Raw genomic sequence first — 17642 nt, forward strand, 5'->3', positions numbered from 1 at the left:
CTCTCACTCATCGAACGAAACGCAGCCATTTAATACTACTGCACGTCGATCTTTTGTGGGAGATTGGCACTTCCCCGGTCAAGCCAGTCCATGTTCGATCTGTAGTCACTTGACCACAGCTAGGCTCTACCACCTATGATGATGTAACTTTAAATTCTTCTTTCTTAATAAATGAAACGAAACTGTCTTAATAGATCATCTGTTCTGTGTATGGAGTAACATAACCTTAATAATTAAATTTTACCAATATTTTAATAACATAATATCGGAATCCGGCTATGATATGTTCCTTCAGCGCTGCCTACTTTTAAAATGTACCTTTAATTATCAGGTTTTGTAAACACACGTCTCTATTTATATAGCGATAAGGTTAATTCTGGCACAACAACCTGAAGAGACATAATAATATGGACATAGCGTATCCTGTTTAAGTCATAACTCATAATAACCACTAAAATCATATTTCCTACGGATTTATAAACTACGTTATTTTCAATTGTAGAATTAATTTCTTTCATGTAATGTTTAATATTTACTGTCATTACTATTATATAGCCAGCTAGTTGGATATCAAAAGATTTTTATTTTATATTCCCCAAAAATAAGAGCCTATTTTTTTTTATTGTACTTTTTTTTTGGTTTGGAAGATCGTATTAGAGGGAAAGGTTAATAATACACATGTTTTGTGTTGTATTGTTTTAAATATGTATACCAAAATAAAAAAAAATCCAACCTTGGTGATACGAATACTTCAAAAGGATGTTTCCACATTTCTGCATATTTGTTTAAAGAGATATTACAGAGTAATTAATATAATGGACCAAAATACATAAATCGTAAAGGTTCTAATGGAAAGCAACTTCGTAAACATCCGTTTTCATTCAATAAATTAAGTTAATACTATAACACGTGAAGATTTATGAACAAAAAACTTGTAACGCTCCTTACAGCGTAACTGTAGACTTGGAGTAAACATAAATAGAAAAGCATTCATTTTGAAAAACAAATAGCGACATTGACTTTTAACGTTCGTGAATTTATAACTCTTTCACTTCTAATTTGAAGTTACTATAAATTTTTAAACATTATATTCATACTTAAACAGGATGATAGTTTTTCTGACTCTCTCTGACAACACAACTATCACATTGAGATTACACAAAGAGATTATATTGTTAGAGAGTAAAGACATATTTAAACTATCACCAAAATCTGAAGGATTTGCTGCCAAATGCTGCAGATATCTTAGCCACAACCTAGTTAAAGTCCAGGTACTGTAACACAGTTTCGATGGCCGTCCCCAAAAGTTTTTTGCTGAGTTTGCTAGAAGAATAGCAATCGATCAATAACCGCGTGATTCGTTGTGTCCAAATCACCGATACGGTTTTAAATTATATTTTGCTTTAATATCACTGTTAGTTCCTTAGTATTGTGAGCCGTTAATAACACTATCAAATGCTTAACCTGAAGTGGTAGCTTTGTCCTCATAATTTTTTTTAAATAAAACGAGTAATATTTAATAATAAAATTTTGTTACTAACTCAAACATACGTTTAACATTTCTTCGTATTCTGATATATTCTGTAATCAGGTTATTTGTGATGTAAATTGAAAATGTGGAAGCTGAAGCCTAGCCGTCTGTGTGATAAATCAGTTATAAATGGAGCGAAGGAGTTTTAATGGGTACAGTTGCACGATAATACTTCCTAACAGCCACTGTGATTTAATACTTTACATATTTCTACTTAAACACAACACTCCCCTCGGAATTAACGACAGTTGAATACTTTCGACTTGATTTTCATAACACGAAATGAAAGTAAATGTTGTCGTTATAGAAGAATTAGGAAATATTATTCTCATTATAATTTTTCTGTCATAATGTTTTAAAGATAGTAGTTTGTCTCGACTTTCTAATATTGGTGTTCATTAAAAATCGTTATTTTTTTAAAACAGTCGAATTAACAAAAAACCTGATGACACAGTACGGGCTAATATTGCTTTAAAGTATATATATGTATAGATCTAAATAAACGATTCTGCATATTCCTTAATTAGATAAGCGGAAGCCTTAGTAAAATTTAAAGTAGAAACTGATGTGTCGAAATACATTTGTACCTGTATAGCTAAATACACTATATCTTTGAAAATATAGTCTTTTTATTTGTGCAATGCTCGTAACACATTTTATTTAGAATAAAACTATCGCAGTTGAAAGAAAATAGGGCTGGCGGGAATCAGCTGATCGGGATTGCGCAGTGCGCAAATATTGTGAGCGGGGGGTGCAGGGTGTGCGAGGCGGTAGGGTTACGGAGAGGAGGGAGGGGGAGGTTTTAGGGCGACCGACGACGCCTGGCCAGTGCGCCGCCAGCAGCCTCCAGGAAGGCCTGAGAGGAAGCCTCGCTCCGGTCGTCCCGCCGCCGGTGCAAACACGCTCAATGCCCTAGCTGTGATATTTGTACAAAACTTCTCCCGAGCCATGTGGGCGTTGTTCGTTAGAGGACAAACAACCGTTGCTTGTGTACGATTATGAGAGACGCCGACGGCGTGACAGAGTCTTGTAGCAAAATGTTTGACATGTCAATTCAGGAGATAAACGGTAAGGGACCGAAGAAGAGGAAAAAGTCGTTGGAGCCAAACTGTGATATAGATCGGGGTGAGTGCGGGAACGAGAAAGTCGAGGTTAAGAATGGAGGAGGCGTCAATGAGGAGTCTAAGGAAGAGCAGCGAAGAGTTGGAGACAAGAGTGTGGAGCTGCTGCATTGGCGCGACATGCCGCAACATCTTCAATTCAATCCGTACGTGTTGACCGGCTACCGGCCGTTGCAAAGCTTCGGAGGCTGCGTACGCAGTCTGTTCTACTTCCACAATGAGACCATTAATATACTGACACATGGTAAGCTATTTATATATATATTATATAATCTATTACATTGTTACCATTGTCTTATCCGCCAGATAATACATGGGTTATAGTATCAGACTCAGTGTTAAACAAAAGTATATTATAATTAAAACCTCTTTCATTGATTAGATACAATTGGTTACGATCGCTATATAAAATAAAACATTTAATATTCTTGCTGAGGGAAAAGAATTATCAACCCCTTTCTGTTATTTTTACTTCGTATTGGATATTTATAAGTGGAGCCTCATTGTTACAGGGGTTGTCCCCCACTTAATAATAAGCCCAAGTTGTTATAAAATAAAAATTGAAACTTAAAACTAAAGCATATTTTTTTACTGTAAACCTTTTTATGTTAACTGCTAATAAGCGTTTTAGGTCTGTTTAAACGAACATCGTTAGTCACTAATTCCAATGTTTTATCTAAGAATTGCGATGCCAAGAGAACCCTTCATATGAAATATGTTTCTGTAATTATTTTTAATACGGAGTAGATTTGTTAAAAATGTCATAAAAAGTAATGAGCATTTAAAATTTAAATTTTTCTTTTTAAAATTCTTATGAGGGATTTAACCTTGTTAAGATTCATATATAATATCCGTTCCTAAAATGGCAAAAATTTTAATTTTGATTGTTATAGACTTTTATCAATCTATTTTCAGACTGTTTCACCTCAATCGGCGAAAATATATTAGCTCTCCCATGTACGAGAGTCAGATTTAGGTCTGTCAATATACGGATCGACTTGCTTCAGAAACGTGAAGAGGTGGCTAAAAAAACATTTGCTAACCTTGGAACAGTGATAAAAATAACTTCTATGTAAAATAAACGAAAGATTAATCAGACATATTATTAGGTTACACAGGTTATTTCTTTCACCTATTGTTTTCTAGTACAATCAATACAATATTAGTTTTGTTTTTCGGTAAAGAATCCGCCGATAACAATAACAGATAACAAAAAATTACAGATTTAGAATGAAAATACATTTCTATTCCTATGGTCTATTTTGTTTAATTTTATTATATAAATTATTAGTACACATTTCAAATTAAAAGACATTCATACAATTCAATAGCACAATATAACTGTGTCGTAAGAATAGTCATACTATTCAACCTTTTTTCTTTGTTTATTTTTTATAACCTTAACCCTATTATCGTCAGCATAAATTAAGGCTTGTGAAAAAGCAATCTAGGAGAAACGTAAGCCAACGTAATAACCCGAAAAAACCCTCGCAAGGCAACATTTCGTAGCATTTACAATGGACACGTAGCATTCACTACGGATTTGTAGCCGCATGCTACGTTAAGTTTAACGACCACATCTTTCTCGTGTAAAAGCATTTTTATTTACTATTACAGTATAAATAAAATGTCAGCTCTTAAATTTTTAACACCAATCAAATAGCAATAAACTGGAAAACTGTTATATTTTCTGGCCTATTTGTATATTAAGTCAACTGTAAAACTATGCGCAATAACTACGGGCATTTTTGTTGATTTTAACATGAATTTATTCATTAGTGCCTGTATTATAAAAATAGCAATTCTGTATATCGTTAACAAAATATCAAAATTACACATGAATAAATGTGTAACGAATACTCCAAGTAATAATAAATACGAAATGAAAAATAATGTCACAATATTTTATCAAATGTTGAAGGGCAATTGTGTATATAGCATTTCCAACGAAAGAGTCCATTAGGCGCGAACGTCGATTAAGCTTAAATTGAATGTTCGAATAAAATAATATGATTGTACATTAGTCAAAGATATGGAACAACGAATAATATCACAAGAAAGAGTTATTATCTCCATTTATATAATACATTACGTTTTGATGCTGAGACGAGTTGAGGTAGATTAAGTAATGTGACCGTTCTCATAGAAATAAAAATTACCACGTCGCAGGTTATAGAATTCCAAAAAAATAAAATTACTGAATTATTAAATAGGTTACGTTCACTTCGTTATGCAATATTCGTATCGTTATACTAAAAACGATCGCCTCCATTCAAAAGGAAATTTGATTCTAAATGACGCTCCATCGATTCCTCCGGTATCGGTCACAGTTCCCTAATACATTACATAAGATCGGACATTTCGTAATCAATAACAAAACAAAATCATCATAAAAATACATACTAATACATTATTTTATTCAAATCAATATTTACTTGTGACAACGCACACCAAAATGTTATATAATGGAATAATTTATAACTCTTTATTAAGATAACGATCTATGAGACGGACATGAAAATATATTTTCACTTGCATTAATATTTAAATTTTGTTTGTTTGTCTATGTTCATTATAGAAACTATTATTGTTGTACGAAAGGGAACGCAATGACAGTGTCGTTACCTGCACTTAAAGAATAAATACCATATAATAATATATGATAACTGTAATCATAGATAATGACACCCTTAACCAATGAAATGTTAACTGTCAGTTACAAGGGGTTCACACAACTTACATAATGCTCTTTAGACGTGATCAGGTCAAACAAAACTAGTTATTATCGAACGTTGACCACTTTAATATTCAATATTAATAGCTAATTAAATTATAATTATATATTTATAAGAATTTTAATATTGATAATACTTTGAACGCCCGATAATTTAATAATAGCAATTTGAGAGTTTAATAATATTTTGATATGATAATCTAATATAGTCAGTGTTTGTAATAAATGACCACCGTGTGCGTTTTACGTCTACCTACTATCTTGTTTTCTCTTTCATGTCGTTCTCACAAATAACCCGTGTTTCTTAATATTTACAATTCATAGTACATATTAAATTCTTTGATAGATATAATATGAATCAATATTTCAGATAACTATTTGACTTTAAAACAAACACTACCCTCATTTGTTTAATGGTGTAAGATTTTCTATAATTTATCGCAAAAGCTTTATAAACACAATAAAAAAGAAAGACAAACACATGTACGAATCATGTTAATTTATTTTAATGAAAGTTTGCCAATAACCAAAATTGACTGCCTCACCGCAATACGTAACCATTTTAATTAGTGTTATTACATGAGGGACATTGAGGGTAGGAGTAAGGACAACTGATCGTATATATTTTTTACAACTAACCATAGTTGTAGACAGTACATAGCTCGATATAGTTTTTGGTTTCTATTCAATATCGTTTGTGAATACTACAATGTTGAATTTATTACTGAAACGTATTCGTGATAAGGAATTCTCATATTAAGCGAACGGTTGACGCGAGGATAGTTTATAGTATCGTATTTCAAGTCCCATATCGAGTTTATCTATGTGTTTTTCATAAGACTTTTTTTTTTAATATACATCACTTGTATCGGAAGTGTGAGTCAGTATGTTTTACTACTGACCTTTTTGGTTGACATTGATGACGTTTATTATGATTTTTAAGGAATTGCTTAAGTTTTGTTCGTTCTATCAAAGATATTCATCGTCCTAATAGATATAATTTTTCTAATGATATTTGGTATTTTCTCACGTACTCTTTTAAATACAACTACGGATTATGGTTATACAAAAGGGATTTCTTGTTATGCTTTTTATTACAAGGGATAGATCCTTCATCTCATCTGACCGTGATTAAGGTTGCTGTAAATTAATCGAAAGGTCGGCTGAAATGTAATAAAACAATGAGTTTTCTATTGAATATAATCCAAAACATTCTCAAGAATTCAAACTTACCAGAGTTTCGACTGCATTACTATGACCGTATCATATTTCCAATTGTTACCGTTCTCCTCTTTTCTCTTTGTTAGATCTTCTGTCTAATAGATATTTGATTCTTGGGGTCAAAACTGGTTTTCTAGAAAATTTTGATTTATAATCAACTTTAGACGGCAATTCTAATGAATGTACAACAAAAAAATAACTGTATAGACTTCTTGAGGTTTTTATTAAAGACAATTCATTATTTCAAAGCTCACTACGATACTCTATAATTTAAAGTGAAATTATTTATCAGGTACTATTTCTTTGTGGATAATTTTTTGATGAGCCTTAGTTAAATATTTGTACCTACTTTCAGACCGAGCTATTTTTGTATTGCCTAGAAAAAAGTTCAAGAAAATAATAAATTAGGAATATATTCTACCCCCGACTTTCGCTATTTTAAATTCAAAATATCCGAAAAGTTTTTTCACTAAATGTTTTATATCCCTTTAGTTTGGTGAAGTGCAGTGAGTAATATGTATATCGGAAACTAATAAAATACGTAAAGATGTTACACATAGTCCAATACAGTCACTGATTTCGTTATAAAAACAACATAAAAATAATGTTTTAAACATCAACTATTTTATCAATTTGTACGTGATGATTTCTTCTCTCGAGAGTTGGTAATTTCGTTCGAAGTACGTTCGATGAGCGAGCGTACAGCCTCCGCGGAGTGAGGGCGCTAGTACTCTTTTATCTTTTAAATCACACAATGGGCTTTGTTTTTATCACTTACTTTTATAAAATGATATATTTTATTTCCGTTTAAATATCAGCATTAGCTATTACAAATGTCGGTTTATTTTGTGTAAGCCATTAATTAACTATTTCTGTTCAATTGGACGGAAATCCCCGAGCGATTGATGTTCGAGTATTATTTAAAAGAAGAAGCCAAGCGCTGATTAATCGAACTAAGTACTTTTGTTTAAAAAAGCCTCAACTTTATTTTATATTGATGTGAATTAATTTAACATCAACTTTATACGTTAAACAAAGACTTCTTTCTGCATTTAAATTTCCTGTGAATGAGAAAAAAACTTTAAATTTTTCTATTTGTTTATTTTGATTATATTGTTCACGTACTTTTAGTATTGATTAATGATTGGACTTACATCATACATTTGTTTTCTAACAAGCTTCTATAGAATCCGTTCTTTCGGATCTATGAATACAGAGCGTGAAGGCATTTAGGTAGGACTCGATATCAATATCGGTAAATTATTTCGTAATGCTCAGATTTCTGAGATAAACTACAGAAGATAAATGTCTTTTAAAAGCTACAAAAAGCTTTCTTTGGAATTATTAATTATAAGCCTTTGTTCACGAAATATATTAATAATGATAATGTTACATAAGTGTTATAAAAGAATTCTATACATACACGATCGGTACGTTTAAATTCACAGAATTTACTTTGGCAGAATATACATTACTGAAAAAAACTATGGTCCATTAACATTAAACTCATTGTTTCTGTTTATTTTAACCTTTATATTAGAAAAACATTAACCTCGCTCCCGGCTTTGTTCTTTGTTTAATCCGAAGTTATTGTTACTGCCACGTCAGCAACGCTTATATTTCTAAATCTCCGTAAAATATATACCGGGATGTTTATAAAAAATAAAGCAACCAATGCTGATTTGTTTTAAAATGTAAATTCTTATGGTTATACATTACAGGTAAGCCTTCACGGAGACTGGCAGAGCGCCAGGCTGTTGTGTAACATCAGGTTAAGGCTGTATGTAGTGCTCGTACATTCTTTACTTGTAAATTATGTCATCCTAATATTATTATCATATACATACAAATATAAACTGTGAAAAAAACAGTCAAAAGAAGTATTTATAATTATTAAAGTCGAAGTATTTACACACTTTGCTCTCGTGAATTCGTTATCTGTGAACATTTTCAAACAGACTATTAAATAATGATATGATTGCTACTAGATGGCGTGACGGGCTACTGACTGACAAACTAATGTTAATTCACTAATCTAGATGGAGATTAATATTAACGAAGTGTTGAAAGAAATATCTGATAGAATTACGTAACTGAGATTTTCACTAATGGTACTTAAATGAAAAATAAATTACATTAGCAGAGGGAAGCATAGAATATAAAAATAAAAATGTGGAATATTACGCTTCATTTGCTTTTTTACTATTTTCTAAATCGTCTCTATGATCATTTATAGCTTTAATAGAGTTTTGTTGTGTTCTGAACACGATTGGTAATCCGCAAAAAAAAAAGATGAAAAGAGAGTGACATTTTGTGCCTTCTTGTATATGAGCCAAAACCACAATTCAAATTTTTTTTTAAATAATATAGAAATTTGAGCCTTTATTATTAAAAAGTAAATATTTAAATATAAACCCACACTTATTTAACATAAACCTACTTTGAAATCAAACCTTAAATTAAAACTACCCACTCAGCATTGAATACGTACTCACAGTCTACAGATAACGGGTCCGTATCCACACATACTGGTAGAAAATGTATACAGCGTTTATATGAATTGAAAAAACTTTTCCCGCTTCTGAAATTTTGTGTATACAATATCAGATAACTGAGATACGCTGAAATTGAATTTTCTATTTCGGTTCTCTCCAGAGAATAAGCAGTGCTATGTAGCCAATAACCGAGTTGAACACACACTGGGATCTTATCGAATTTAGGAGACCTGATAATTATGACTAATAAAAAGTTACCTTTATAAATATATAAGATTTTCAGTCCTTCGTTAATTTAATTGCGAGGTGAAAATAGAATGAAACGAATCAAAGTAACACTAGTAGTCCTACTATGAAATTTTCGTAATTTCCTGCTCACGACTCGTGAACTCTCCATTTTTGTCACTTCACCGTAGACCTATGGGTCTACCTGGATAGCTTAGAAAATCAATGGTCTAAGTGTAACAAATAATATAATATAATTTTAATTATTAAATATTATTTTCTGTTTTTAGGGAACATTAAAGTTTTCAAAATGGGAATAGGTGGTCCAATTGTGTTTTTTTGTCAAGAAGATTACGTATAGAAAGTGTTGAAAGATTTTGTTAATGTTAATATTTAACCCTATATAGGACGCTGTAGCTTCAATTAAGGCTGTCCCGAAAATTAATGGCTTGTCAGGTCAGCCATTTGAAGAAAAGAGATCATCGCTACATACACGAGTGTGCATTGCTAAACTTGTAGTTTTTTATTTATAAAATATATAAATGATAACCAGGGTATATAAAAATAAAACTATTGAACTATCTGTATTTTGTTTGACACTTCAAACACATAGTAATGGTGCAGACATTTATATCTCGTCTGCCCGTGATCAGGGTTGTTGCAAAGTATCCGAAACGTCGGCGGGAGTATGTTTGTGTTTAAAATAATAAAAAACGTGTATTAATAAGAAAATATTAGTTCTACTGAAGTGAATACTCTCGAAAGTCTTAGATCTCATAAGCGTACAGATCTATTAAATCAGAATCTAAATTAATATTATATATTTATTAGAAGTAACTAATTTATTAAAATAACATTAATTAATTTCCATTTGAATTAAAAATATTGTACCACAACTTCTACTCGTACGTAGGAAGGGGGTGCTGTCATGATATTAAGTTTTGACCTACTCTTACCCAAAAAATATGTACGTTAAAATATAAGAGACAGTGACAAATGATGTTGACGTACTACCGTTGTAACTAAAAATAAGACGATCAATTCTTAGCCCCGGCTTTACCCTGACAACGTCGATATAACATTTTATTTGCCTCGATTTTAATATCACGTTTAATAATCTTATTTATTTTATGTTATATTAACGTTTTGGTAGAAGAAAAATAAGGGAAGAAATTTAATTTAATTGTCATTTTGATGCCGACGGTTAGTGGAAGACGGTGGGCATTTTCGTTTATGTTAATGATCCGGCATTTGAAATATATTTTCTTTTAGATTCACATCTTTGTTTATCAATAATTTAATGAGAGGTAATTTTATTATTCTTTGTAATATATACATGTATAACTTGCGGCAGAACAGCTGGCACAACCGACTTTTTGTCACTTTATTATAGTTAAGAGATAACCTTTAATTAGGAACATCTGTAATAATGTGTACAAAAAATATATAGATAAATAGCAAAGTTCTACAACGGAATGTTTATTCAGGAATATTTATGGTTTGAACACTATTAAGTTTAGGAATTCGTAAAAGTAAACTGAACGTTGGCATTCGTTATCGTTACCTATGTGGTATGGGAAATTCTTTTTGATTCATTAACATATGTACATTTTAATAATACCAGCGTTTTCGTTATACAGAAAAGTCAATGCGGATTTTGTCTCTAACAAGGAAGGTCGTAAAGAAAAATAGCCACAGTACATGTATCGCCATAAACAAATTGTTTCCATTCGTAAATATCTATGTTCAAGAAACTTTTATCTTTGTTGAAAACTTTTGTATCTACAATACTCAGATTTTACAAAACGTATATATCCTTCTTAAATTCATAATTTAAACATAAAGGGAGACAGAGAGTAAAAAAAAACAAATGACTTTGTTGAATAATTTCGTGACTTCTGCTTTTTTTGTCGACGACTAAAATATGAACTGTATCATTCATAATTCTTCAAAAGACATTACAGTAACCGTGTCTCGACACTTGCTCGGCGAGGTTTATTTAATTTTATCGTTTACACCCCCCCAGTGATCATAGTGACAGGAATTTATCTGTACACGTTGCCAACTGGGGCGTACATATAACAAAGAAACTTTCACAAAAGAATGTTTCACTATTCTTCACTTAGAACTATCAGTTGAATGGGAAACCATTAGTCGGAGATTTTTGTTCATAAAAGTTTAAAGGTCAGGGGACCAAAGAGTTTTTTTATGTATTAACACATGTCTATATGTATGTATACCCAAATTTATATATTTAAAAAATCACCCGGTAATATCTTTTAAAATTTAAAATATTATGAGTGGGAACTCGTTCTTTTGGATGCATTAAGTGAGATAATATTGTATAACTCTTCAAGATTGAATATAAATCTTTTACTGTGAAGTACGTGTTATTATTCTCAAGTAAATCATATTTACAGTATTATTCATATACATGAAATGAAATGACATGGACGAGTTACTTCTCTAAAATTGTTTAAGTTATTTGTTTTAAACTTAATAGTATAAGTAGTGTGAAGTAAATATATCTGCTTGTATAGAGGAACCTTGCACCTTTCAGCTTCGTGATATGGTAGGGGTTTACGACGCCGGTTGCTTAAATTATTAAAGCATACGATTAAATTTAAATGAATTTGTTACTAGAAATTTATCATGATATATCACACTATACCTTAGCATTCTATAAATAATAATCGATATCTCAAAAGAAACCAATTCCTATATTTTAAAAAGGTTTTGGACAAAAGCGATTCAAGTAAAATGAAACGAGATAGTGTGAGTATTCATGTAGAGATCATTTATACGATCGCTAGCTCAGTATGCTTAGTCCGAGTTTGCTTAGTCACGTTACACACAGTGCGTTAATAGTTTTTTATTCATAAATATTCGCAGATTGTAGTATTGACATAGAAGACGTGATACTTACTGATATTTCGTATGTAGTGTGACCATAATTACTTGAACTATAGATATTGTACACTGAAGGTAGGCGCGTAGCGTTTCGCTACAACAGTTAGTTCAATGGAAATGAGAAACCTTTTTGCTTTGAATAACATTTTTAACGAAAGTTTGCATTTTAATCAGATTATGTGCTAAATTTTAAAAGTTTTAAGCAAATGAAATATAATAAATATGTATGGTAAAAAAGAAATTCGTGTTCATTATTTATTGAATTTGAATATAGAAGAATAAATATTGTCTTATTAAAAAATGACAAGTAAATTGCAATAATTGCAACGGACAGTGCGAAGTCATAAAGAGTTCGCACGGCTTCCAATCAATACTTCATTTTTTATTAAATCTACCATATCCACTTGCTAGTAATTGTATGTATTTACGTGATTAAAGCAATTTTTATGAAGTACCAAATATATATTAAAAATGTATGTTTCCTTTACGAATATTTTTCAATGGAAATAACAGTAATGCGAATAGTATCAAAATGATATCAAAAAATACACAAAAAGCGAAATGGCCTCCGGTTTAATGTTGTCTACATTTATATAACGATTTGACCCAACTTTCCTCGTTACGGCACGAGCTGGTGACGCCCCAGAGTTTAATTTCGCAATGTTTTATGTCACAGACTGGCCCATTTTGTATCTGTTGCGTTAAATTAACCAGAAGCAATCTGACCGACAATTCTCACTGTCGCTTCTGTTAATCTCATGCATATGGTAATCCAACATCAGAATAATGCTGACCAAACAACGGTGTAGGAACTAGCATAATCAGAGCAACAAATATTATATCGTCTAATGCTCTAACCGCTAACGTAATATATTCGTTAAAGCTTTTTAATTTCACAAAGTCTTAAACATAATCTTAAATTTAAAGTATAACTTCGTCTGTGATATATGAATTAATAGTTTCTACGTAATATTTTTTCTTTTTTAATTAATATTTTGTATAACTTTATATCGCTAAAGTGTGACCGACATTAAAACCCGTCTATTATTATGCCAACACTTAACACATTTACACAACATGCAATTAACGTTACCAGCGGTCTAGTTCTCTTTAGCGACTCCCGTAATTTATCTTTACATTTCAACTGAAAATTTTGTTTTCAAATTCCAGCACGAATATCTGTTGAGGTCTATTTTTATTCTAAAATGTGAGAACAAGCAAACAGAGATACGGTATATCTTCTTACATTATAAATATTTTATTATGATAACAAAAATTTTTAAGTCCCTTAAGAATGTATCATGTTTAAGAACAATTCAGAAAATAGATATAAATTGAATACGGCCATCCCTTCATACTCGAGAGCGCCTTAACCATCAGTTCGGATTTCACTATTATTGAATAATATTATAGCCTACTTATTATTTTGCAGTCATTTTAAGAATATTTTTTATCCAGTAGACATTTTAGGATTTCCAAATAGAGAGCCTTATGTAAGCATAAATATAAGTTTACATAATATAAATTTGTTTTAGAATTAATTACTTTTGTTAAGTCATCATTTTAAACAGGTCGAGATGACAAGTAATATCAGGAACGAGTGCATCTTACTATCAACATTTATCGAGACAATAACGACAGCTGAACCGTTCAGCAAAGACTAAGACTTTAAGGTATCATATCACATCACATCACATCACAGCCTCTGACGAACGTCATGAGTAAATTAATTTCATTTTCCATTAGAAATGTCTAAAATATAAGAAAGACGTTTTATTTTACAATTCTGGCTGAACTTAATCGAATGTAACGCGCGCATAGATTTTACCAATCCTTGGTGAGGAAATGCTTTAAGAACATCTATGGAACACAGGCACATTTCCGTTTGATCAAATTATTATTAATTTAAACATTGTCAAAAAGAATAGTTTTAATGTAATAGTATAATGAACAAAATGAAATGTTTTGTAAAGAGAAGACAATTAGGACATAAAACAAGCGTTTTTATTATATTCAGAATAGTTTTTGAGATGTTTTACTTAAAAATATGTCACGGACTTTAAAATAAAATATGAATAAAAATAAAACATTGTAACGTAGTCATTAAAACAGTACGAACTGTTCTGAAAATTTGTCAAATTTACGAAATAGTGTGTTACATTTCTTATTATTTTTTTTGGTTATGATGAATATATCTTATACAACCACTAACCAGGTAAATCCGCGGGAGACAGCATGTTGTGAGAATATTGAAAATAGACTTTGAAAGTTATAGTGAATTAAAATAAGCTATTCTTAGAACTGTTTTCCAGCAGTCCTCTTTAATAAATTTAACGGGATTATACACTTTATTATGGAAATGACAAGTTTTCTGCTAAGTTACTCTTATAAATTAATTTCATGAATAAATTATTCTATTTAATTTTGGATTTATTTTTATTAATATATTTTTAAAGATAAACCCGACAAATAGGATAGAAGAAGTAACATGTTAATTTAGTAATTAATTACAAGTAGGGTGTATAACTTTTCACCTAATTTGTGATTAATGTAATTTGTAATTAATGAAGGAATTAATTCTTTGTATATTATTGTTCTCTCCAGTTAACAAACGATGACTCGACAGTTACATTGTTTAAATCAATACTCTCTGTCATACGTATGACGTCGGAAAATATTTTTTTTCATACAAATATCATAAATGTAATATTCAATGGACTGTACGTGTACATGCACGACGTAAAACAGTTAAATGACGTAATATATATATATATATTACATTAGATTGATGTTATTTTACACTGTTTCTATAATTAACGCTTTCAGCTGATTAAAAGTTGTATAATTCATATTTTATTGCTCTAATGTCTTCTATTTATATAGGACACTAAATTTTATCACAAATTATGTTTAAGGTTTCAGAAGCAGAAAATGAAAATTCTATAAATAACTTTTAACATTGTAAGAAAAGGGAGCCCAAAACTAAATTCTGGTTAGGTTGAAAAACGTTAATAATAAATATTGTTTTCGCATTATGTCGGGTAACCTGACGGAGGGTCAGACCTTCGTTATTTACGGAACCCTAATATAAATTTACGAGTATATAACCTGTATTAGTCATTGACAGTTCTATCCCTCACTTCCGCCATCGTTTGCGTGAGCTGCACCCTTAATGTCTCCCTGACAACCCTAAGCCTAATGTTCTCTCAAAACGACATACTTTATAAACACTGTCATAAAAAGTTTAAGTATAATCCAGTCTTAATGTAATTATTGTGTCAATATTATCAAAATACCTTCAGTGTTACCTTCAAGGCTTGCATTATATGCTGATATTTATAGTATTTCGTTTTAATTCTAATCGAATATATATTTTTTAATGATAGAAAAAAAATATGTGCTCTGACATCTTTTGGATATTTTTCTTTGTCTTTTATTATTTAATGTGATATATCATAATAACCTGGCGTTAATGATCTGAGCTCAAACATGCTACGTCTGTTTCGTAACAAATTTAATGATACTGTCCATTATATTTCTAATGAATCCATGCTGAGTAATTAATACAATTACTGTTGCGGATAGCGACACAAGGCGGGAGTCTCATTAAAATACGTCAGAAACTTATAATAACAGTCATTACAGCCACTGTTCCAAGTCCGCGGACTTAAAGATGTACAGAATTGTATATATGGCTATGATGTATATTGTATTAATCATTATACTAATATCTGTTTAAAATCATTTAAAAGTTTTAATGAAGTAAATATGTATATAAAAAATTTAATATTTTTATGAAAAATTATGTTAACACTATGAATGAAAGTAAAATAGAAAAAGTTAATACAAAAGATTAGCGTCTATCGAATTACCTTTTTCATTGCCGTCTTCAAGAACAAATTTATGTTTTAAATATGTCTGTCGGTATACGTTTTACCTTCGAACTGTGTTCAAACATTGAAAAATAACACTTAAACCAATGTTAGGGTTCATGTACTATGGAACACGTATTTAAATTACTTACTAACTTATTGAATTACATTAAGATATTCAAAAGCAAATCGGAATCTATATTAAACTTCCCTTTGACCTTGTCATGAAATTTGCCAAAAGGTATAAATGGTAAGAAATGAGAAAAAAAATGATTAACTTAAATTTGTATTCAGTTTCATAAGACGATGAGTATAAACAGTTATATTATTAGATTTATTTATATTTTAAAAGTACGGCAGTGTTCAACGACCGACTCAAGTTTTTATTTTTGTTAGGCATATATAATAACACTTTCATTATCTATCACAAAAATTTATTTACTGAGTACATGTAATTTATCGGCCATTTTTATCTTTGTCAATAATAAATTATAGGATTTCTAGTCATACGGGTATTAGACCGATTTTTTATTTTATCTTTATCAAACAACGAACAACGTGTTTAATAATACTTTAAGTTGTGACCTATTTTCATTGCCGATTTACTATCAGCATCCGACTTATCGGTACTAAATTCCATAAGAAAATCTACGATTTCTTCTTCCGATCTAAGCCTGTAGAGGCGCGTTATAGGCTGTTAAATAATTTACATTTAAATACTGATACAGAAAATGTATACTTGGAACCGGTCTCTTGAGACCTACAGAAATAAGACATTCCACTATAACACTGCTAATAAACGTATCCATCGTAATTATGTATATATATATATATATATATATATATATATGTGTAAAATCAGTTAAAAAGTTATCTATTCAACAAAATACTCGTAGATCATAGTTGTCTACTTTTATTTTTGAACTTAAAGTTCTAACGTTCAGTATGAGACAAATTCGCTTGAGACATCCCAATCTTGAGATACCATATTCTAAAAATTGTAATTCTCTCCCTAGGAGTATCCCTGTTGTATATGATGGCGGTACTGCCAGGGTTGCTTCCTTGGGGCGGCGGTGGTGGGGCGTGGTTCCTGTCCCTCTGCCACTTGATGGGAGCACTCGCGCCCTGGTGCGGCTCCTTCCTCTACCACCTGTTCATGAACCACACCCAGGGCGCCAGTTTGTATCACCGACTGTTGCAATTGGACATGCTGGGCATTTGGGTCAGCCAGAGCATCGGTAAGTATCTTACAATCTTCTCTTCTTACTTACAGAATATCACGTACATTCTATAAACCTAACCAAATTTATAATTATTTCTAAATCTATTAACATAAAACAAATACCTTTTTTTATTAAACCCTACCGTAATATGACAACTGTATTCAAAATTATTAAGCCATATTTAAGATTGCCTGCCACAAACGCACAGACTAACAAAAAAGTCCTAAGTATTATTATTTAGGGTTGTATTGCGTTGATAAAGTCACACAATAATTACAGTCTTGTTTCTTTTATCTTAAACGTTTAATAG

The 17642-nt window shown here is 30.9% G+C and overlaps 1 protein-coding gene across 1 annotated transcript in view; it reads left to right on the top strand.

The window, feature by feature from the left end:
• The first annotated feature begins 2326 nt into the window (after positions 1-2326).
• Positions 2327-17642, top strand: part of LOC116768976 (progestin and adipoQ receptor family member 4) — a 45575-nt gene continuing 30259 nt past the window's right edge. The window contains exons 1-2 of the mRNA XM_032659914.2: positions 2327-2896; positions 17126-17347. Coding sequence (XP_032515805.2) covers positions 2530-2896; positions 17126-17347 — 589 coding nt within the window. The 5' untranslated portion in view covers positions 2327-2529. The remainder of the gene's footprint in view (positions 2897-17125; positions 17348-17642) is intronic.

Source organism: Danaus plexippus, chromosome 5 (genome assembly GCF_018135715.1).
Source record: "Danaus plexippus chromosome 5, MEX_DaPlex, whole genome shotgun sequence".
Lineage (NCBI taxonomy): Eukaryota > Metazoa > Arthropoda > Insecta > Lepidoptera > Nymphalidae > Danaus > Danaus plexippus.